Source organism: Brachyhypopomus gauderio, chromosome 5 (genome assembly GCF_052324685.1).
Source record: "Brachyhypopomus gauderio isolate BG-103 chromosome 5, BGAUD_0.2, whole genome shotgun sequence".
Lineage (NCBI taxonomy): Eukaryota > Metazoa > Chordata > Actinopteri > Gymnotiformes > Hypopomidae > Brachyhypopomus > Brachyhypopomus gauderio.
This window is the reverse complement of record NC_135215.1, coordinates 3,520,319-3,543,193: the sequence shown is the minus strand read 5'-3', so window position 1 is coordinate 3,543,193 and position 22,875 is coordinate 3,520,319. Positions and strand designations below refer to the sequence as shown.

At 42.7% G+C, this 22,875-nt stretch overlaps 1 protein-coding gene across 10 annotated transcripts in view; it reads left to right on the top strand.

Annotated features, from left to right (window-relative positions):
• pparaa (peroxisome proliferator-activated receptor alpha a) overlaps positions 1-22,875 on the top strand; it is a 46,231-nt gene that overhangs the window by 13,449 nt on the left and 9,907 nt on the right. For 5 of the 10 annotated variants that reach the window (XM_077004948.1, XM_077004951.1, XM_077004952.1 and 2 more), the window contains 5 exons: positions 2,159-2,278; positions 9,465-9,520; positions 16,018-19,524; positions 20,134-20,213; positions 22,256-22,495. In XM_077004948.1, the coding sequence (XP_076861063.1) occupies positions 22,294-22,495 (202 nt within the window). In that variant the 5' untranslated portion in view covers positions 2,159-2,278; positions 9,465-9,520; positions 16,018-19,524; positions 20,134-20,213; positions 22,256-22,293. Of the gene's footprint in view, positions 1-2,158; positions 2,279-4,641; positions 5,525-5,608; positions 8,890-9,464; positions 9,521-16,017; positions 19,525-20,133; positions 20,214-20,237; positions 22,061-22,255; positions 22,496-22,875 lie in introns of those variants that run through there. The other 5 variants (XM_077004949.1, XM_077004954.1, XM_077004956.1 and 2 more) reach the window with 4 other exon arrangements.

The window sequence follows — 22,875 nt, the reverse complement described above, 5'->3', positions numbered from 1 at the left end:
TATAGTGGAAATGTAGTGAAAACGCGCTTAGAAATGTTCTATTGATTTTGTTCCTTTAGTGATTGTATAGTTCAGTGCCCCAAAATATAACAGCTTTACAAAAAAGTTGTTCCAACGCTAACATTTGAGTACATGTATTAAGAAAAAGAAGCCAGTTATATATTTTAGTCTTAACTGAAAAAGGTAATTATGTACAAATCTTAATAACCTTAGTAATTAATTCACAGTAATCCGGTGATGAACATAATGCACGTGTGTATGATCTATATGTTCATTATAACTATGTTTTCTTTTAGTTTGTTTTGGTTTGGGGTTTTTTGTTGTTGTTTGTATTTTTATAGACACACCAAATATTTTTTGAAAGTACAAAAAAAGAAAGATTTCATAGTATGGGCAAAGCCACACAGTCAGACAAGTTAAAATACTTCACGGCAACTTTTTCTGTGACTGAGCACTGGAGTAGGTTTGTACCTGCTCAGCTAAAGAGCGGTAAAATTATGCCATTGGCTGGAGTCCATTTTACCTGCATCTTGTTCAAATAATGCGTGATATCAGTGTTTGTAATGTCCTGTCCTGCCTGCTCAGGCCCAGACCGGTGCTGTTATCGCACATGCACACCATGTTCTCATGCTCCTCCATTTTGTTATTTCACTGCAGCCCTGCCACACCCTTACACAACCATGTGCCTGCATACGCACCGATTCATGCATGTACTAAAACTAAAAGCCTTTTTGTTCTATTACGCACTATTTTAACTATGTGTTGAAATATCCCAAACTTTAAACACCCCAAAGCTACTTGATTTTATTGCATAATACATTTGTATTACTGTAAGACACTTCTTGGACTACTGCGCCTGCATTTTTAATTTAGAACATTTTGTTCAGTTAGGATAAAAACTCTTATGTACTTTTAAGTCTGACACATTTAGAGTGCATTACAGGATGCTACACCTTCAGACAAACAGGCAATGGTCCTTAGTTTTAGTTTTTTCCCCTGTGCAATTAGAGGTGCATATTGGTGCATATTGAAAGGGCAGCCGTACAGTAGCCTGGCTTTGGAAACACTGTGTTTTTGTACTGTTAAGCAAAGTTATTTATAGTTCATTTTCAAGTGTTTTTTGTGTTTTACCCTATTCAAAGTATTTTTTTCTTCAACAGATGCACATTTGCACAGTGTGTGTGGACAAGTGCACTGGTTTTGTGGGGTGTGGGGTGTTTTAGTTGGGTAATGGCTGAAGCAGCAATTTGAGATTTTGAGAAGGTAAATATAGGATGGCATTAAATCTATATTTGAATATTTTATGTATATTTGAAGTATTTTATGTTGGAATGATTATGTTGTATTCCCTTTTAATTTCTTTTGAAAAAAGGAAAAGTACATTTATTACACATACATTAGAAATACATTATCAAATATAGAAACATTCCAGAGTTCCAAAATTCTGCTGCCCAGATGATTAACAATATGAAGTATTTATCTAACTTCTCTAGACACACAGAATTAGTTCTACATATTGAAAAATAATTTTTTTTATTGTAGCCAACATAAAAAAAACATGTCAGGTATTCAGGTATTAATTATGTTTTTGTTTCCCATATTGTTGCAATCATGCATTTATTAAAACTGCTAATAAATTTAATTTAATTTATATATACTTATTAATATATATAAATAACTTTAAATATATATGTGAATATATATATATATATATTTCATGTTTTGTATTATTTTGTATTATTTTATATATATATATATATATATATATATATATATATATATATATATATATATATATATATATATATATATATACACACACACACACATGCTAAGTAACTTTACAATGATTAATGAATTGAAGTGTATGTGCTGGTTGTAAGACATACAGCGTGCGTGTTCTGCGTGTGACTGTCGGCTACGGCGAGCTGCGCGGGTGACCGCACTTCACTTTGTGGCTGCTGACGGTCGCAGGAGGTCAGGGGTGTGCCCCAAGCAGCAGTCCTACAGGGATCACTCTCTAATCTCTATTAGTCACTGTTTTAGTGGTCTTTACCTACACAAAGCAAACAGCACGCTCTCTTTGAATGGAGGCCGGCCTGCTCCCGGCGTAACACTTCTGACCCCAGGGTCAAGCCCTTTGTTCCTCTCTCTACAGAGGCTGACCCCAGAGTTCACAGCTGTAATTGAGAAGTCTTGTGGACACGTGCGCGTAGGGGCCCAGGAGAGACCACCGCCGTGGCGAGCCTGTGACTGTGTCGGCGCACGGGAGCCGAAGGTGAGTGAAACGGGCTTTTCCCTCATAAACCCTGCGATAAACTTGATTTTGTGTTTTTTCACTAACGCTTAAATTTTGCCTTTAAAATTTATTTGAAGCATTCAGAACCACTACACGTTGCTCATATATCCCCGATTCTGGGCATTTAAATGCAGGAGGTTAACTAAAATGTTATTTGTAACCTTCATGAATTTGAAGAGCACCCTGTGTGCATGGTGCATATTTATTTTCGGTTTGTTAATTTTCTGCAGACCGTTGTGTTGAATCACAGCCCCTTTTATACGCTGCAGTGGTGGCGGTCGCTCTGAACCCTAACTCCTTGCATTACCCCCTCTTGTCCATCTAATACCAGCCTTTGCTGCTGTTTCTTAGAGCAAAGCCAGAGCCAACGAGTAAAAAGCTGTTTCCACGCCGCTTGCATGCGTCTGATTGGGTGTTACTTTGTCTGGCACACCTGTGAGTGACGCTGTCTGTTTTTAATTAGTGCATCTTTGGGCTCTGCTATTTCTCTCACTTTAAACAGACTATATATGGCACAGCAGGACCATGAAACTTAACAAACTTTGTCCCTCAACACGCTACTAACAAACTGCTTTTTTCATTGGTTTCATGTGCATTTGCTGTTCTTTCATTTTCAAAATTACATAAACTGCCAAAAAAAGAACTGTGCACAAAAACACACTGTAAAAGTGAAGTTTAAAATTGTAAAGGAGGCTACAGGTATTTGCACAGTTAAAACGATTTAGAAGGACACCCACGTGTTAAATTTTATTTATTGCACAAAAACATTTTACTTTTGCATTTTATTTTGTAGAAATACTGCATTATTTTCCAACGTCTCAAATATGTAGTGTTTGGTTGGGCTGAGTAGTACGTGTGCTGTAATGTATTGAGTGCGGCAGCCATTTTGTTTTTTGAAGGAAAGGAAGGACATTTTGCTGACTGCTGTCTGGCTACAGTGGCATTACTGCCACAATAGCCTTTAATGTGTGCTGCTAAGGGACTTTTATTTTGCTTTGATAATTTTTTATAGAATAAATAAGTTTCAAATTCCAGGTTTTTAAGTATAACATCATGAACACCAGTTTTGTTAGACAGAAACTATTATATGCAAAACTGTACAGTGACTTGTTGCACACTGATTGTCAGGTTATTGTTGCTTAGCGCAACACTGAGGTATACATAAATAAATCTGTTCTTAAAACAAACCTACTGGATAAACCTACTATGATCATTAATAGATAAAGAGTTAAATGTTATGCCTGAGTACAGAAAAAAAAGGTTTTAAAACTGCAAAAGCTTTTTACAAATGATCTTGGTGGCAATGCATGAAATAGCCCTGACGTTGTGCAGTGAAAGAGTTTGTTATGATTGGCATGTGATCAGCTGTGCCCTCGGTCCATCAGTCTTATGAACGATAGGCCTTATACAGCCGCATACTGTTTGGAAGTTGGCAGCCAACCCAAAACCAAAATTGTATCCTCAAGTGAACTCACTAGAGTGTACAGCAGTGCACGCATGCCAAGACTGAGCTCCCTACACAGGTTAAATAGTAAACACACAGCAGATTAGAACAGAACCACGCTGCCTCTACCAGTGCTATTACAACAACATAACTCAAACAGAAGATTTGCTGGCACTTTCCTTTATACAGTGTAGTGCCTGTGAGAGGTTTAGCCAGGGCACCTGTGAAACGTGTCTAAGTCCAATTTGGTGATTGGTAAAGAGCCGTGGTGCGACATGACGTCAGAGCGTCCTGGTCCTTGCCAAAATAAATGCGCCGTCCGCTTTTGTCGCTCCCCAAAAAGATTCCTAAAAAATCACATTTTACAAAGGAAGGAAATCTTTAGGGGTTTTTTTTTTTTTTTTTCCTACCCTTCGGTGTACCGTGGCCCGGTTCTGGCGTCAGGGCAAAGGGGACAGAGCCCGGAGAGGAGGCCCCAGACCTCCGCGACTCTCCGTCTCTCCTCCGAGCCGACGAGGAGCGCGCGTTCCTCTCAGATTGTGCTCGCAAGTGCATCCGTGCGTGTGTGTGTGTGTGTGTGTGTGTGTGTGTGTGTGTGTGTGTGTGTGTGTGTGTGGGGGAGAGGGGCAGCGTTCTGCGAGCGTCCGCACCGGTGGACGTGACGCAGGCCTTTGTCATGGTGATAACTGCTCTGTGAGCAGAGCCCCGTCAGCTAAACACTGCAATGCATTTGAAGCAGGAGATCTCACCGTGTGTACTGTAACGCAGACACAGCCATCCGTCCTGCAGAGAGAGCCCTGTGAACGTGTTCGCCTCTCTCGCGCTGCCGGTTTCCTAGGGACACCAGCCCAAAACATTTAATCTTCACCATTTCTCTAATGAAGGGGAACCTAAGGTGGCCATGGATAATGTAGCATCAGTTGTATTTGTTTCTTTTTCTGTGCAGTGTTTTTCTTTTTTCACTGAATTCTGGATAACAACCTACCAGGAATATTAGTAAATGTGTTCGCGTGGGTCTTCTCGTGTGTGTATGAGTGTGTGTGTGTGTGTGTGTTTGTGTGAATGAGTCTGTGTTGGTGCTTGTGTTTCGTGCGGTGGTATCGGGAATTCGCACAAGATTCTTCTTGGTGGCATCATTCGCAAATGGCACAAATGAGAGAAGCTTGAACATGCCAGAATGTGGTGTTCACGTCTCTTAAATCCCAGATAATATCTTAGAACTGAGAGGAGAGGGAAGAATATCGCAATGGATATGACTGGCTCAGTACCCCAGCCACAAAAACCCCTCCTCTTTTCCCCTGTGAAACACTTCTCAACCAATGGGCAAAGTTAGGTAGGCTGTGCCGTAGCTGGTGCACGATTGCTGTGTGTGTGTGTGTGTGTGTGTGTGTGTGTGTGTGTGTGTGTGTGTGTGCGCGCGCGCATGGGATTGTGACGTCACAACAGAAGAGTTCTGCCTGCAAATCACAGCAGCTGTTTCACCTCGAGCTTAGGAGCGCGTCTATGAGCTCCTGGCTTGTGACAGCGCAGCGTGAAGGAGCCGTGAGCTGTGACAGACATGCACACTGACAAATAAGTTCTGCAGGTACCGGAGCCCGAGCGGGGAAGGCCGCGCAGCACCGTCCTGCCTCCGTCCTGCCTCCGTCGCTAGTGCAGTCCACGGCTTGATGGCAGCAGCTTGATTTTTAGAGTTGCGCTCGGCTCATTATTTCCCTTCTTGCAGTGGACTCGACCGTCGCTCGTCTAAGAAAACCGTGTGTTTTTCTATATGTGCCTTTTATGTGAGTTGGTAAATCTCTTCTGTTATAGTAATAATTGGGTATGTGGGGGGGGGGGGGGGGGGGGTTTAAAGAATTGCTGAATAATTTTTTCATTTCGCACAAGCGAATGTGCAAGTGTAAAATGCATGGAAATAGTTAACATTTTGTGTGTGTGTGTGTGTGTGTGTGTGTGTGTGTGTGTGTGTGTGTGTGTATTTGTGCATGTGCACTCGCAAGAGTGAGTAGTCCTTGGGAGAACTGGAGTCTGTGTCACCCTTTTCTCCACCCTTGTAACCCCTCCCTCCTCATGTTGTCATTCTCTCTCTGGTTTTCTCTCATGCTGTCTGGCTGCTTTGCTTGTGTTCTCTACAGATCCCTTATTTCATCATCCCTTTCTCCTTCACTTCTCTCTCTTACTTCCTCTCTTCACTCTACCGCAGTTTCTTTCTCCCTCTCTCTGTCTGTCTGAATTTCTCTCTCTCTCTCTCTCTCTCTCTCTCTCTCTCTCTTTTCTCACTCCTTGAGACATGTGAGGGGTAGGAGAGCCTGCAGATAAAACAGAGAAAAAAGCTTCTGCAGCTCTTTCTACAGAAGGGTCCTCCCCTCTCCACAGCCCCGACCAGCAGAAGGAGGTTCGCTACACTTTGGATTTTAACCCTCTTCCTTCAGCCAGTCCTGAAAACTAGTTTCTCCACAAAGAAATTACTTGCGTTGGTTTCGTTTAGTTTTGTATTTTAAGATGAAGTGAACTGTTTAGTTCATTTTAAAGGTAATGAGTATGGATCTGTTTTCGTATTCAATAATGATCTGAATTATGCTACAAAAATCTGGATTTGAATATTTCATATTTAATGTGTGCGTGGGAGTGATGATTTTCCTCTGGATGTACTTAATTTAAATGTGATAAACATGAATTTTACATTTTCGATAGTTTTTTAGAATACAGCAATTTAGAGGCTAAATGTTTAAACTTGAAGTACTGAAAAGTCAAACTTTTCAGTCTCACACATTAAACGTCTAAAGAGAACACGGACCGATGACGAGAGTCGGCCGTACTGGAACCCACGTCCAGTAACACAGGCCCACTAAACCAGAGTATCCAGCACCAGAATCCACTACACAACAGCACACATGTCCATTTTACAATGGATAGGAAGTCCAACCTCTGCTTTTTAATTGCAGTTTCCAACTCGACTGCAAATTATTTTAATGATATGTATTACATAAGATCCCTATCACTACACTATGAGAAGTCACTGGTGAGCAGAAGAGGCGAGTCCTCAGTAGCTTTCAAAGATTCGACTTCTTTGCTTAACACACGTGAGACGAGGTGGCCACGGGGCCCTTATTATCAAAAAATGAGGACTGTTATTGATGGAGTAGTTGTGGTACTTCTCAGACGTTTGAACGTAATGTCTCGTATAGGCCGTCATAGAGTGCAGGACAGGCCGTCAGCCATCGTTAAATAGTTCATGAAAGGCATTTGTGGTGAGAAGGACACATTAGCCTGGTTATATGGTACTAAGTGCTTGTTGCATGAATGTAACATGGTATGGTCTAAAAGATGGAGGGTTTCAGTAATCCCATATAAATAACTCCGCAAACCACCACACACCTGTAGGCTTACTTAAGTTGTTTTTATTATTATATATAACTACTTTATTGAACAACCAAAACAAATTTAAGCTGTTGGAATCACTTAGTGAAGAGCACCATTGTAATGTTCTTACATCCTAATAGCTATCACTAAAATGATGGTGTGGGTGTCATGGACAGCACACTGTAAGTTGACTAAGGGAAGGGCTTTAGAGAAATGATTGGATGGAGGGCATGATGGTTAAGGAAGGAGGTGAACTCCTTCGGGGCCTTTGCATGAACGTGGCAGGAACTGCGGGCATTGCCTTGTGCAGCTTTAATACTGTAGAAACTAGAACTGCGAGCATTGCCTTGTGCGGCTTTTAATACTGTAGAAACCCCAAATAATTAATGAATAACATCTAACAAGCACAAAAAAAATGACAAAGATACTATCTAGTTCATCAAACACTTGTCTAGGTAAGGGATTTGTCTAGGTAAGGTAAATCGCAGTTAATTAGTACCCAATGTATGTTTGATAATATGCAGGTGAATATTTAACTGGCAATCTTAATGTTTCTCCACCTCCATCTCTAAAGAAATGATACAGGCAGAAAGGACTAGATCATTGATAACAGTTCTAATATCTAATATCTAATCTAATAATACATAACAAATATATTGGTGATCGCACTAGTTGACCCATATCAAATTCATTGGAAGTTTTGACACCTGCAGGTTTGACTCTATGTGTGTTTTGAACAAGTTGCTTTACATGCTGTCTGCCGTGATGTAGTCGAGGGGTCTTTTGGGTTTGGAAGCAAGTTTGATTACATCCAACATCCCTTATTTTTCCTTGAGAGCCTGAGCTCTTGACCTTTGTGCTTTTCTCTTTTCAAAGTAAAAAAGTTTGACTTGAATAAGTTTTGTGTTCGAATTTGGATGAAATTCTCACATTAATGTTTGGACAGATAATATTCACGCTTTCATTCAGTTTTAATTATATGCATCATAAAATTATTATGGTGCAGTCATTGATACATCTGCACTTTTTATTTGAATTCAGGTCTTTTAGTGGTTTTTATTTGACTCCCGACAGGAGATGATTGGTGGCTCTGTCCCTCTCCTGTGCGCAGACGTGACGTTCTCGCCTCCTGCTCGTGTCAGATCTGCTTTGCAGGTGCTTGTGGCTGCTGCTCATGTTTCTCAGATGGTCGTTTGTAGTGCTGAGGTTTGAAAATGGCTGTGGGCTTCCAGCTTGTTGCATGTCTCAGAGTAGGGAAATGCCAATAGCTCTATTGCTGAAGCACCGCCCACTCACTCTCTCTCTCTCTCTCTCTCTCTCTCTCTCTCTCTCTCTCTCTCTCTCTCTCTCTCTCTCTCTCTCTCTCTCTCTCTCTCTCTCTCTCTCTCATGCACACGTTCCGTTTCGCCCTCCCTCTCCTCACTCTCATGCACACACATACAGTGCTTCTTTCACACTCTTCTTTCTCCCTCTCTCTCTCTCTCCCTCTCTCTCTCTCTGTCTTTCGCTCTCTCTCTCTCTCTCTCTCTCTCTCTCTCTCTCTGAAAGGAGAGCAGGAGGGCGGTGCAGTGGTGGAGTTTTTTTTTTCTGGGACAGGTGCCAATTGCAAACAAAAGACATAAAAAGGCGATGAGTGAGATGCCTCCATCGAAAGAAATATGTTGCATGTTGGAAACCCACGAGCAGGTCCGTAGTCGACCGTGTGTGCGTGCGCGCATGTGCTCGCAACCGTGTGTTTATTCAGCTGGACGTAAAAGTGGACCTTCAACACACAACGGACGAGGAAGTAAGAGAGCGCGTGAACTGTGATTTGGAATACTTTTCCTTCTTTCCCTTGCTCTGTCTCTCTCCCCTTGCGCTCTTCGTCCACTGAAGGCATTTGAGGCGCTGGGTGTGTGTGTGTGTGTGTGTGTGTGTGTGTGCGGGGGGGTTAAAAGGGGGTGGGGGCTCAGTTTTCAGCCCGCTGAATTATTCATAGGCATGGGCCAATGCTGCAAGCGGACTGGCTGGATCATTAGCATGCAGCGGACATTCTATTTGTCTGTTTGCTAACATTCCCCATTCAAAGACTTGTTCACTGCCAGAAGGGCCGACACACGCGCCTCCCAGGCAAACCTCATGGCCTGGTATTGTGGCGGAGGCCTGGTCGTCCCAGGCTAGGGGACAGGCATGTGGCCCAGTGCTGGGGGCTGCATCTGGGGTAGAGGGGCTGGCTCGGCCCCCTCTGGCCTATCTCCCCCAGTACTCACGCTGGCTCTGGAGAGCTCACTGCCTGCTCTATCTCTCTGTCTCTCTGTCTCTCTCTCTCTCTCTCTCTCTCTCTCTCTCTCTCTCTCTCTCTCTCTGTCTTCCTCAACACAGGCCATCGGTACCAGTCTGGAACGCCTCTCTTTAATCATGCTTTATTCCTTTGTGTGGTAAGTTATTTATCTTCTTGAGTTTTGTGTGATTTTTGTGTGTGTTTGGTTTGCATAATTGTACAGCGGCGGTCTGTTTGAGTTGTCGATTACATGGATTTAGATTTAATTCAAACGCGTGCCTATTTGAACGTCTTGGGGTATGTTTTAGATTATGTTTATATTAGTACTTGATCGTCATGGTTTTGGTTATTTGTATTTGGAAATTTGCATCGTCGAGATGGAAACAGGAACAGGTCAGATAACATTCAAATCCTGTGCTACATAAATGGTTCGTTACGAAAGGCCTTTTTTAAAGAGAGCAGTATGCCAACTTCATACATTTTCAGTGACTTTGAATAATAAACTTTGCCCAATTTAATAGAGGAGTGGGGATCGTCCATCTTCACCTGTTCATTTGTTTTTCGACTGCTCAGAATAAGACTGAGCTCACTGTGTTTATAGAGGCGTTCTGATCCTCACTGCAGCACTGTGAGGCCAAACCTGCACACCACATTTTTAGTAGGCGTACCTTTCGTTTCATAAGGCGGCCATGAGTTCAGGATTTGCCTGCTACACCTTGCAGACTGCCTGTTTCCTGGCTGACTCTGGGAATGCTTTAACATGCTGGGCCTGGTATTTTTGATCACCGAATAATCCTGAATTAATACGCGGCATAAGTTCTTATCCCTTCCTCTTCGCCATCTTATTATTATTTACTTTTTCTTCATATTTCATATATTCCGGGTAGACAAATATTAACCCGCGTTCACATACACGCACAACAATAGATGCAGTCCGTAACTGTTTTATTTGTTGATTTTAATAACATTAATATTAATAATATGATCACACTAGCGTTTAGTGAAGCATTGCTCAGTCATGCTTTCCTTCAGCATATTGGACATGTGAGATGGGATTACAGCATATCAGAAACCATTAATCTGTTTACAAAATACTAGCACACACAAATAAAGGTTTTTTTTATGTCTATAGATTAGTTTAATTTTTATCATGTTTTACATTTTATTTATTTTTCAGTTTTTTTTATTTTATTGATTTCCAGTGGGTTTTTTTTCTTATATTCACTAAATTGCATTCTTGTTAATGCTGCTGCAAGACTTGTAGTGTGTGATCAGCAATATTTATGTAAAGATTATGTGGTTTAAATTGAACATGTGATTTAATATTGTATGTTTTCGGCTTTCCCCCAAATGACTTATCTTTAATTATGCAGTCATTTAATTGCCTATTGATAGCCTTTTTGATTTTCTTTGAATCTTCTTCAAAAAGAAATCCGTTGTAATGTAGGCGATTATTTTTTTTAGGTTAATTTTGGAATGGAATGACCGAGACAATCAAAATAGCATTAAACATACACGGACATGAATCTGTTCACACACACACACACGCATGCACGCACACATGAACATGCACACTGTGATTTTCAGGAACCACAGATACACACAGATACACAGTGCTGCACCTGACACTGTGCTTATTCTCATCCACGCCGTTAAAAATAAAAAGCAGTAATAAGCAGGCAGTTAAGCAGGCCCGCTTCACCTGACCAGGTTTATGATTGTCAGTTTAGCGTCAGGCAAGCGGCAGATCAAACTGCGAGAATGGGGATGGTGGAGGGTTTTTCACAGGAGTGGCACGGTGGGTTGGCACTGAAGCGCTGGTGTACGGTGGAACCACAGAGCAGGTGGCATCATCTGAAGGGGGTTGTGGGATCATCTGAAGGGGGTTGTGGGATCATCTGAAGGGGCTAGGGGGTTGGGAATGGTGCTGGAACTAACCCTAACCCTTGATCGTTTGGAATTTGGAACGGCACGTATGCCAAGGATGAGGAGGTGTGCGCAGAGCAGAGGTTCTCGTTGACCTGTTATTCTGTTTCATATGTCTGCCACCATATCTGGGGAAAGAGAGCAAAAAATTAACTTTAGCGCTGTGCAAAATTCGAGCGCATTTGAATACGTGTTTGTTTCAAAGGTTTCCAGAAGAGAAATGCCCGAGTGTCAAGCATGCAGTAATGCATTCTTAACCGCGTCAAAGGGCAGTGTGTGAAAAACTCCTTCAGCGTCACATACAGGCACACACTCTCTCACACACCTAGACACACTTGCTGCCATGTGCACCCACAAGGGAACCCTAATTCAGCCCTGAATGGAGTTCCCACGCCTTTAGTGTGTGTACGAGTGTGTGTGTGTGTGTGTGTGTGTGTGTGTGTGTGTGTGTGTGTGTGTGTGTGTGTGTGTGTGTGTGTGAAGTATGAGGCTGAAGGGTTTAGATCCCCTCCCCCTATAGACACTCATACATCTCCAGTCTAGACTGAAGATGTCTCTTGTATTCAGGGCAGAATCCAAGCCACATACATGCTGGGAATGTAAAGGAAACTGCTGAATTTTGAATTGACATGTAACTGCCCCTCACAACAAGCCAAACTTATAAACAATTCTTTATGAACGTTTTGATTGTCAGAAAGTAGCACATACATATATGTCAGATATAGCACCATTCCAGCTGTATTGGCAAATGATTTTTTTTAGTAAATAATTATAATTGTATAATTGTAATTTGTTTTACTGTGCTTAATTTGAAATATATTGGTTGTTTGTAGTGAATATAATTTAGTGGATATAACTGTGTGTGTGTGTGTGTGTGTGTGTGTGTGTGTGTGTGTGTGTGTGTGTGTGTGTGTGTGTGTGTGTGTGTGTGTGTGTGTTGCATATATTTTGCACATTTGTGTTGACAGTTGCAAACTACATGTGTGTATGTGTGTTTATGGGTGTGTATGTGTACATGTGTGTCATATTATTTTAATTAACATTAAGGTGAACTGAATTAAATCTAGTTTTATTAACTAGAATTTAACTGAATGAAAATACAAATACAGAATCAAATACAGTTAACAGTTATTTTCATTTCAGGTGTGTGATTGTGTGTGTGTGTGTGTGTGTGTGTGTGTGTGTGTGTGTGTGTGTGTGTGTGTGTGTGTGTGTGTGAGAGAGTGAGGGTGTGATTGAGATCTAGCATCACAAATGTCTTGAACATAGTAATTTTCACTTGCGCTGTTATGTCATCATTAACCTTTAAACTCAAGAAGAAATCCAGAAGTAAAATGTAAAGTCTAAGTAATGATTAAAATACTCTGAGTGCGCACACACACACACACACACACACACACACACACATACACACACATACACGCACACACACCCACACACCCACAATATTGTGTGTGTGTGTGTGTGTGTGTGTGTGTGTGTGTGTGTGTGTGTGTGTGTGTGTGTGTGTGTGTGTGTTTAAGAAGAAACACTTAACAATTTAAGTTATAGTGTTGTATGTATTTTTCATTTGCATGTTTTCGAGATAAGTGTGTGTGTGTGTGTGTGTGTGTGTGTGTGTGAGTGAGAGACTCAGAGTGTGTATTTTTTGTAGTTTTTTATGATTTTTTTCATTTTTTAATTACATATTGCTTTATTTTCAGAGACAAAGTAAACTTGGACATCATGGATGACTTTGGAAGTTATCATTTGGATAATGCATTCTATAAAAATAGCAAAATCAGGGAAATTGCAGTTTATTCCTATTCAATTAAAGGAAAAATTATTAATGTTATGCTTTTTTAACTGTTTTATCCTGATGCCATATTCAGTATTTGTTGGCAATGTTACTGTGAAAAGTTTGTTGATGATTCTCCTGTATTGTATTCTGGACACTGGTGGCTGGTGGTATTATGAGTCTAAACATGTAATGCTGTAGCCACTGTTTAATTTGCAGTGTCAGCACTGCAAATTCTACAGAGACACTTGCAGGTCTGGGCTGGATGTATCTCCTGAAGTGATGATAGCAGCTTGCAGATGTGATTGACGTCTGACAAAAGGCCTGTTGGAGCAAAGTAATTGTTAGCTAATAAAATCATGTCATGTTATGACTTCTCTCATGACACAGACTCCAGCAGGGTTCACGAACTTGTTTTATATAACGGCCCAGTTGTTTTTAGAGCTAAATTGCGTAAATTGTTTGTTTACATCATATATTTGATGTGAAAAGAAATGTATAACTAGGTGAATAATGACTAGACTCAACTTGGTGACTGAACCGCGAGAACAGGCACTGCTCTTTCGTGCTGTGGTGAAGCAACATTACTACAGCAGCACCAAAAACAATCAATTCACAAAACATTTCAGGACTTTGGTTTTGCATGTACGTGTATTTGGAAGTGTGCCTGCCTACAAGTGTGTGTTTGTATTCAGTTTTCTGTTTGTTCTTTTTCTCCTTCTCTGAATTTGTCCATTTTGCTACGATTTTTGCGGTGAACTTTGAGATTACGTCCGATTCGCTAATCTAGTCTGACTGCGTTTGGGTAAATTCAGCGTTCAGTGTTCATTACGTGAATTAAAGTTGAAGGATCTTTTGTCCAAATCAAACAGTCTTATTTTTAACGGGGTGACTGTGTGAATGGACAGTTTTCAAATAATAGTGGGTGTAGATTTATTGCTAGAATATTCCAGCAGGCAGGTTTCGCTACTCTCCATCAGCAGCTGTGAGAATATCTTTGTAATGAGAGGTATTAAACAGTTCTCATTAAAGAATGTCACCGGGACCAGGTTTCTCGCTCCCACTCCGTTACAGAAATCAGTTACATGAAAACATGAAAGTGACTCCAGCACCCAAAGGTCAAACGGGGATTAAGGGAAACTGGACTCTGGAGCCCTGCGTTGCCTGTTCCTCATGAAAGCCCTATTGTCACAGAATACAGTTCTCTCTCTCTCTGGAGTACAGCGCCACCTACTGGTTATTAATCGCTCCACACTGAGGCTGTCTCCACCAGGCTCCATAGGGTCATATGAGCGATGCATTCAGAGCAGACAATGATACACACATCTGATTCAGACATGTGCACAATGGCCACACTGTCGACATGTGAAACGTGTGCGTGTTTCAGGCTGGCGAAATCAGCAAGGGACACCACAGGTGAGCGCGCTCGGGTTGGTCCTGTACACGGTGTCCCTGTGTGTGTGCGTCCGCGTGCGCCTGTCTGGGTTCGCGCATGCCTGTGTCCTGTCAAGACATGGTCAGCGATAGAAGCTTTCGTTACCACGAATGACCCCGTCGTGGGCAAGGTGTGCCAGGCTCACGGGAGGTCATGGCACGGCACAGCAGTGCTATCTAAGGTTACAGTGGTGTGGTGCAGCTGGGTGTGTGTGTGTGTGTGTGTGTGTGGGGGGGGGGGGGGTTGCAGGCCCTCAGGCCCTGGGTGGGATCAAAGGGGGATTCTCATTTATCTCCTAGTCTATTAAAAGTGCAGCGCAAACAGCTCCTGCTATGCCAAACATTGTTAGACACATGGGCTGTGTGGTATCCTTAGGGAGTGGTTCTCAGCTCTGCAGCGGACTCCTCTCTCTCCACCAGGTCTTTCAAGGACACGGAGGAGGTCTTATAATTACTCCCTCTGCAGTTTGATGTGGATGGATGATCTGACTGGGGGGGGTGGTGTTAATTCTCCCGCTTTATTGTAGAGGTGGTTGATTTTTTAAATGCCCTTCACCGAGGAGGTGTGTGTGAACGTTTCTAGCGCATGATTCAGAGCAGGCTACTCCTCCCTGATTTTCAGTAAAATAACAGACAGGTTTTTGGAGTGAGCACGTGCGTGTTTGTGTGAGTGTCTGACACAGAGAGCATGTAAGACAGGGAGCACGTGAATGACGTGAATAGTATGAATTACATTAGAAATGTCTTATTCTGAATATATGAGACACTTCAACACAGACATCCAACAGCTTTTATTTTAGTTCTTCTATTCAGGACCGATTATATTAGCTAGTGTTTGCATGTTCCTCTATGACGTATGATTGTCTGTGTGTTTATGTGCGTGTCATGAGTGTGTGTGAGTCAGTACCGTGGTAACACGCTCCTCTCTCGTGGGGCCTGTGGTAGCATGAGTAAGCTGTGTGTGTGTGTGTGTGTGTGTGTGTGTGTGTGTGTGTGCCTCCCCCCTGCCTGAGGTAAACCACAATGTAGCCCACATACTCACTCATACGCACAAACACACCGCTACCTCCTCACCCTCGCCACAGACCTCGCGTCTACCCCCCCCCCCTCCAATAACTCATACGTGGACACAAACGTAACAGGCTCAGCAGTCAGCAGCTAACCTGCACCCTCGTTATCCGCCCTCGACCCACTCCCGCCGTCCCACGCCAGGCAGCCGGAGGCCGGGCCGTGGCGAGGTATGTGGCCCGCACGCCCCACCTTAAGGACAGAACTGCTATCCGATCCCCCCGCGGCCCACGGAGCAGAACTGTAAACAAGGGTGCCGTTAATAATGGAAGGCGCTGGAGAAACATCACGCCGCGCAGGGCAGCCAAAGGGAGAGTGAGAGAACAGGAGTGTCACTGCTGTGTTGACTGTGGGACATGAAAATAAATGTGTTTAACGTGCCTCTTTCTCTCCCCTTCTTTCTCTCTCTGTCTCTCTGTCTGTCTTTCTTTCTTTCCCTCCCCCCACAGATGGCCAAATGAGAGGTGATTGGTTTTTGTTTGTCGTTTTTTTAACCACAAAAACATGTCCTTTGGACTCTTGCTGATGAAGAGCTGTGTTGGATTAAGGTGGTATAATTGACCTCAGACCCAGGACACAGTGAAGGCAAAGAAGTCGAGATCTGAGGACACAGTGTCTTACAAGTGTCACAGTGTCTCACTAGGGGCTTTTCAGAAAATAGAAATTTAGTCTACATTTGTTTTATCTAAAATGACACATTATAAATTCAGGACATCACACTGATCTGTAACAAATTTGCTCTTTTAAACCTAGCTAGATTAAATTATTTCCATGAGAGGAACATTATGTGTATGATTGATAATATGAAAGATTCTGACTGAACTGCACATCAATAGGACATCTGCATATGCAAGTGTTTCATGTTGCCGTGTTCATGTTTGAAGTTGGGAAACCAAGCCCTCGATGCCCAGGGGAGAGACACTGTCCTTTGGGGTGAGGTAGTAGGTTGTATAGTTTTAGGGTTAAGCCCTTGCTGTGAGACAACTATACAACTTACTGTCTTTCCTGAAGTGGCCGTAATGCCGTCAATCAAGAGAAGTTGGACCAGTGAGGAACGCTTAAACACCTGCATTTAAAGCACCTACCAAACCTCATGTTTATCATGGCAGTATGTAAAAATAATTATACTTTGGTCATTCTTCATATAGGACTTACAGTGAAGGTATAATGTGAAACATGAACAGTTTGCTGGTTTTAGTCTCATTACCGTTAGACATCGTGATGTAGAAACGAGCCACCCAGCAGACCTTTGGGCTCCTGAGTGGTTTGTCCATCCCTGAGTGCAAAGTGGGAGAGGACCCAGCTGAGGAAACCTCTCGGTGATGTTCGTACAGGGTGAGGTAGTAGGTTGTGTGGTTTCAGGGTCGTGATTTTGCCCCATCTGGAGATAACTATACAACCTACTGCCTTCCCTGGAGGGCAGCAATGCAACACCGGACAGCAGCATCAAGACGCCACCACGCCGGCACTAAAGCTCCAAGCAGACCGGAAAATAAAGCGATGGAAGAGAGTTTCTTTTTGTAGTTTGAAGGAACATTGTCATTTGTTATTTGTGGCATCATGTCACGTTTTGCAGAACAAACAGATGACTAATAACAATATGGCTGTATCGGTTACCTGGATTCTTTTACTTTTTTCCTTTTAAATGCCAAATACAAGCCTTGTGTCCGATGCTGTTGTTTTAGTTCAAAAGTATTTTGTTCTTGTCTCTATTCTGACAATAACTCGGAGGACTTAAAATGGCTGGTTTCCAGCGCGTCCAGTGTCGTTTCCGTGGATACTCTGTGGTTGTCCTCTCCTCCGCTGGCCAGCCGTGTGTTAAGAACACAGCTATGTGTCCACAGCCTGACCAGGTAAGTACTGCTGCAGAGTTTATGGGTGCTGGCAGACATCATGGGGACTGTCAGACAGGAAGTGATGACACTGACATGAGATCGTGGTAGCCATGTTGCCATGGTATTGCATTAGGCCGGGATAAGATATTCGGGTCTCCATGCTTACAGCGAAGTTACATAAGAGAGTACCAGTTAGTTTAAGTGGAATTGTTCATTTGTTTAATCTTATGTTTTAATAATGCATGGTCCACGTGATAAAATAAAATGTATGGTCTTATACTGTAAAATGTTCACATTTTACCTTGCAGAGATGATATATCTAGTATGCAATAAATAGTATGAAATATATGTAATCCACTTCATTTACTTCTGTCGAGTCTGTACAAGGCACTTTGTAAATAAACAAAAAATAAACAATGTACAAATTTTCCTGTCTTTTTTAAAAAGCATATCGGACAAAACTGCGTATATAAATCTGTCAAACCCATCCATATTTACATCGACCACCATTTAGAGGTTGAACCAATGCTCTATTATGTCTGCATCGTGAATGCGAGTATCGGCAGGTGGCGGCACAAGTCATGATCAGGTAGGTTATTAGTAACGGGCAAAATATACCAGACTTTACATCTACTGCTTACACCGGTAACCTAACCATAATTTATTGCTCTTTATTTATCGTTGCTTTTTTTATTTATTAGAATTCGCTGGTGATTTGTGTACGGTGGCCGAAGCAAGGCCGTAGGTTAGGCAAAGTCGCCTAAAATCAAATCACATGCACCGACTGCACGGTTTTCAACCTTCAGGCGACTCGGGGCGTCACTGTTCCAATCCGCACGCGCCTATTGGATGTTGGTGCACGAGCGCCAGTCAACGTCCCGACAGCCGATGTCCATCTAGCGTCACATCCGGAATGGGTCGCCCGCTTATGTATTAGGGCGTTTGTCCCTGGTGGGGGCGATGGGTAATGTAGGACATTTAAGGACACGCTGTGGCGTAACACTCGCTATTTAAGCTCTGACAACTAAGCCTGTCCGTATATTCTTTTGTTTTTCAGGGTACAAAGAGGAATTTATTTTTTTTAACAACGAGCTTGTGGTCTAGCAGTGAAACATAATGGTTATGGCCAAAATTATCATTATCATATGTACTGAAGTCTGAACAAACATTCATATTTGTTGATTGTGATCTTGTACCTCTGTGAGACATTGCTTTCAAGTATAAGGCTACATGAATGCTGAAAGGACAGTTAAGTGCAATAAATTGTTTTATGTAAGGGTATTATTATTAGTAGTAGTAGAAGTAGTAGTAGTAGTAGTAGTAGTAGTAGTAGTAGTAATAGTAATAGTAGTATATTACTGTTTATATCTAAGAGTGTCCTTCCTGCAGCAATCAAATCATCTTTTAGCCAACAGATAAGGCGTGCAAAAACGTTGACATGGGTTATTTTACACTATAAACTAACCAATGCAGTTTATATAGAATATTCACTAATATCGACCAGAGCAAGGATGTTTCTCATCTTAGGTTATATGCTGCGTACAGGTTGGTTAATTTGCACTGGGGATCCCCATGCACTGCCGAAATTCCCTAATGGCTCAAAGAGATCTATCTAGAGATCAAAGGGGTAAAAGAAGCTGTTGTGTGTGTGTGTGTGTGTGTGTGTGTGTGTGTGTGTGTGTGTGTGTGTGTGACATCTGCTTAGCTCTCTGCACATACACTCTATTGACTACAGTTGCATGTCCGATACATTTTGAATGACCCAGTCAGAGTTGTGGGTCTCCTCTTAGCATTTTGTTACTAATCTTCCATTTATAATTTTAAATGCTAAGCATCATCACACATATGGTGATCCAGGGGGCGTGACCTCAAAAAGCGATGGAATGTGCCACTCCTGTTATTGAAACAAAAGCACCTGTTTATTGCCACTAACATAGTGTGATTAGGTCCATCTTATCAGATTCAAGTGGCTCTTGCTTTTCCCTCTTCTATTGGTGAGACGCCAGGAAATCAGGTCCGTAGCAGGAGGCAGGAGTGTGTGGCGTGTGGACTTTGGCCCCCGCTGAGGCCAGCCTATTTATTGGCTGCTGCCTCTGGAACAGACTTGTGAAGAGTGATCTGGTAAGCATTGATTGTATTTTATTTCGTCCTACTGCTGGCTTTTTAGTGTGAGGATCTTAACCATGTTGAGGTTCTGATAAAAAAAAAGTGAGTAGTTTTAGTTTCAGATGTTTTAAGAATGTGATTCCATTTCAACATTGATTGCTGACCTCTGATTTTGTCTACAATTATTGTCTGTTTTGAACTGCACTGTATCGCCAGTGTGAGCACGCTAATTTCTCTGTAGTCTCACCAAAAGATTTAGAGACAGATTTTCAGACAAGGAAGCATTCCATGCAGACTTTGACTGTGTACAGATTATTGAGACATTGACCATGAAATAATCTAGCCTGGACCTCCAAAAACAGAACTGTGTCTTTAAGTAACCATGTGACTGGATGTTTATCATTTTTTTTCACCTTCAGGTTCCCTTTTATCCAACCAGTTTCTTCTTTAAAACATTTATTTTAATGTTTTGGTAACAATGTGTTTACTGTTGACATAATGCAGAATACATCTGTTCATTCTGCCTTTGAGCTAATTTCAAGAAGAGAGTCCAGCAACCAGGTAAACTGGTGTTTAGAAGAAGGAGCATGCATCCATGTTGTTGTTTGTTTTGTTTTACTGCAGAGATATACAGTAGATCGTCTTCCTGTTCCTGTGGTCCCAAAAATAGCCCTGGGCCTGAGGCATTGTTCAGGCACAATCAGGTAGGCCAGCAGTGAAGGGACAATGGGGGACTGAATGAAGCTTTATTGCTTTCCCAGTCTCCTCCGCTCGGACCCTACAGAGCCTGCTTCCTCTCAAGCACGTAGGCTGTGTTGTGTGTGTGTGTGTGTGTGTGTGTGTGTGTGTAACAGGAGCTCTACAGCTGTCTTAAACAGCCTCGGCTGATACTCTTGACTCCAGCTCTTTTTTTAATATTCATTCATATTTCTCATAAATATGTAATGGAAAAAAAGAGAATATTGCCACATCAAACAAAAGCTATGGCTCGCATAAACACAGTTGAAGAGTTGCAGCTATTATATGTCTTTGTGTGGCGAGTCATAAAGTAAGTGTGCTGGGTCTATGATGTGTGTGGTGAATACGGAGGGTGCGTTGGTAGTTCCTATAGAGTAGGAAGATATGGGTTGTGTGCTGTTGATTAATGCTTCGGCTGGTTGCATGGGGAACGGGTCTCCACCTGGAGGTGTTGGCCTGCCTCGTGCGCTGTACTTGGCACAGATGCTGTGTCACAAGGCCGTAGTCACGCGCGTGCGTGTACACAACGCGCGCTCCTCTATGGACCGGAGTCGTAGCCTGGCACGTCGTACACGTTAGCTACTTCACTCCGTGCACTCCTCCTTTCTCCTCTAAGTGACATTAAAAGTTAAGTGTTATCAGTTTCACTTTCTCTCAAAAGTCAAAATACCAACCGAACAAAACTAGTGTTAGAATAAACGATCTTAAACATATCGATGACTTGTCTTACACGACGTGATGGGATACATATTGAAATATGTTCATTCAGAGATAATGAAGGGGGTGAAAGTTTGCAGTACACGGGGCATTGAGGGCACCGTGCTTTGATTTCGTGCACTCGGCCACCGACCCACGTTTCAAACCACGTTGTCGGGTTTGGATTTCATTTAGGAATGCGCGCGCGGGCCAGCACGTGCCCGGTACAGCCAGTAACTGGGCGAACTTGTGCTAGAACTTCCACGGGGACAGTCAGACCCTGTTGTGTGGAGAGGTGGTCTGTACTCAGACATATGAACATGTGAACAGCTGGGTGCGATTTCTGTCATGACCGGAGAACAGGGGTGGATCCCTCGTCTCTGGAAAGACCAGAGCTGTGTCGGTCTTTCCTTCAGATCATGACGCAGGAGAAGGTCTTGATGGATGTCTGCTGACAGTGGTTTCAGGATCACATTTCTGTCAAACTGTGATCCAGTGTAACCAGGTTTCAGTGATTTTAAAAAATGCATTATTTTTTTGTAGAGGGTTTAATGTAGGAGAATCTTTAAAACCAAACCTAGTAACTTAAGCATAATCTTGAATCAACACAAGATCACATTTCTACATGGGAAAAGGGATTCACGGCACTTTAGCAGCTGTTGTTTTGTTGAGAATAGTCAATTTGTTAAACCTGTTCATCGTGTTGATAGCCTTATCCAATTTGTCTGGCAGTTGCATTGTGCCCTGTGTGTGTGGGCTCGTGGCTGTGTGTGTGTGTGGCGGGGGGGTGTCGAGATGTTTAAGGATGAAGGATACCGAATTAATAGCTGCCTCTGTTCATCTGCAGTTCATTTCTGCTTTTCACACACAAAAAATATTTTTTTACCTTATCATAGAATAGTTTTTCACTGCACTTCCTGCGAACGGCAAGACTCCACGGTGTCGTTATTCATACAGCACTTCACCTTTGCTCTGCGTGCGAGATAAGGTGCCCTACCTCACTTGTGTTTACACCGTGGCCACAGTTAGCTGAGCCACATGCAGTGAACATCTCAGTGCAAACATGCCAAGGTCTCCCCAACAACCCTTTACCCCTGGACAGGGCCAAGCCTTGCTTGTGAGTTAATTGAACAGTGCTGGGAGTTTTTTTTTAGATTAACTAGTTGTAATTGTAAATCCATTTGTAATTGAAACACACTTCAAAAGGTTCATTGTATGTGTATGAGACATACATCTCTCTCTTTCTCTCTCTCCCTCTCTCTCTCTCTCTCTCTCTCTCTCTCTCTCTCTCTCCCATTCTTTCTCGTTGCAGTCTGATGAGTGATCCAGTGCTTGCCGTGGTCCAGCACCATGGTAGATGTGCCGGGTCCGTTCAGTCCATGGTCCCCAGTGGGAGACTCGGTCTTGGACAGCCCTCTGTATGGGGAGCTGATCAAGGACATGGGGGAACTGGACGATATTTCTCGCACCCTTTGCAATGATGCCTTCAGCTTGCTGAACCTGCCTGACTACCAGGGATCCCACACTGGTTCTGAAGGCTCCAACGCTCTGGGTGTGTACACGGAGAGGCAGTCATACAAACCCACCATACACGAACAAGGATAACACTATTAATAACATTAGTGATCCATATTGTTATCATCTTATTACATGTATGTTGTTGTGCACACGCTTACAAGAAGTACCTCAGCTCGGTCTCATGGCCTGGGGAAGCAGTGCTGTGTTTTTTGTAGGTTATACTAGGGCTGAACGATTAATTGCATTTGCGATAATTTCGCGATTTTTTAAAACGCGATTGTCTAATCGCACAGGCTGCGATTTAAACTGGTCACGTGACTTGGGAGCGAGCCGAGCCGAGGACGAACGGAGCAAACCCGAGCAGGAGGCAGGGAGGTGGAGAAGTGAAGTTAACACAGCGCACTTTAACTTGTT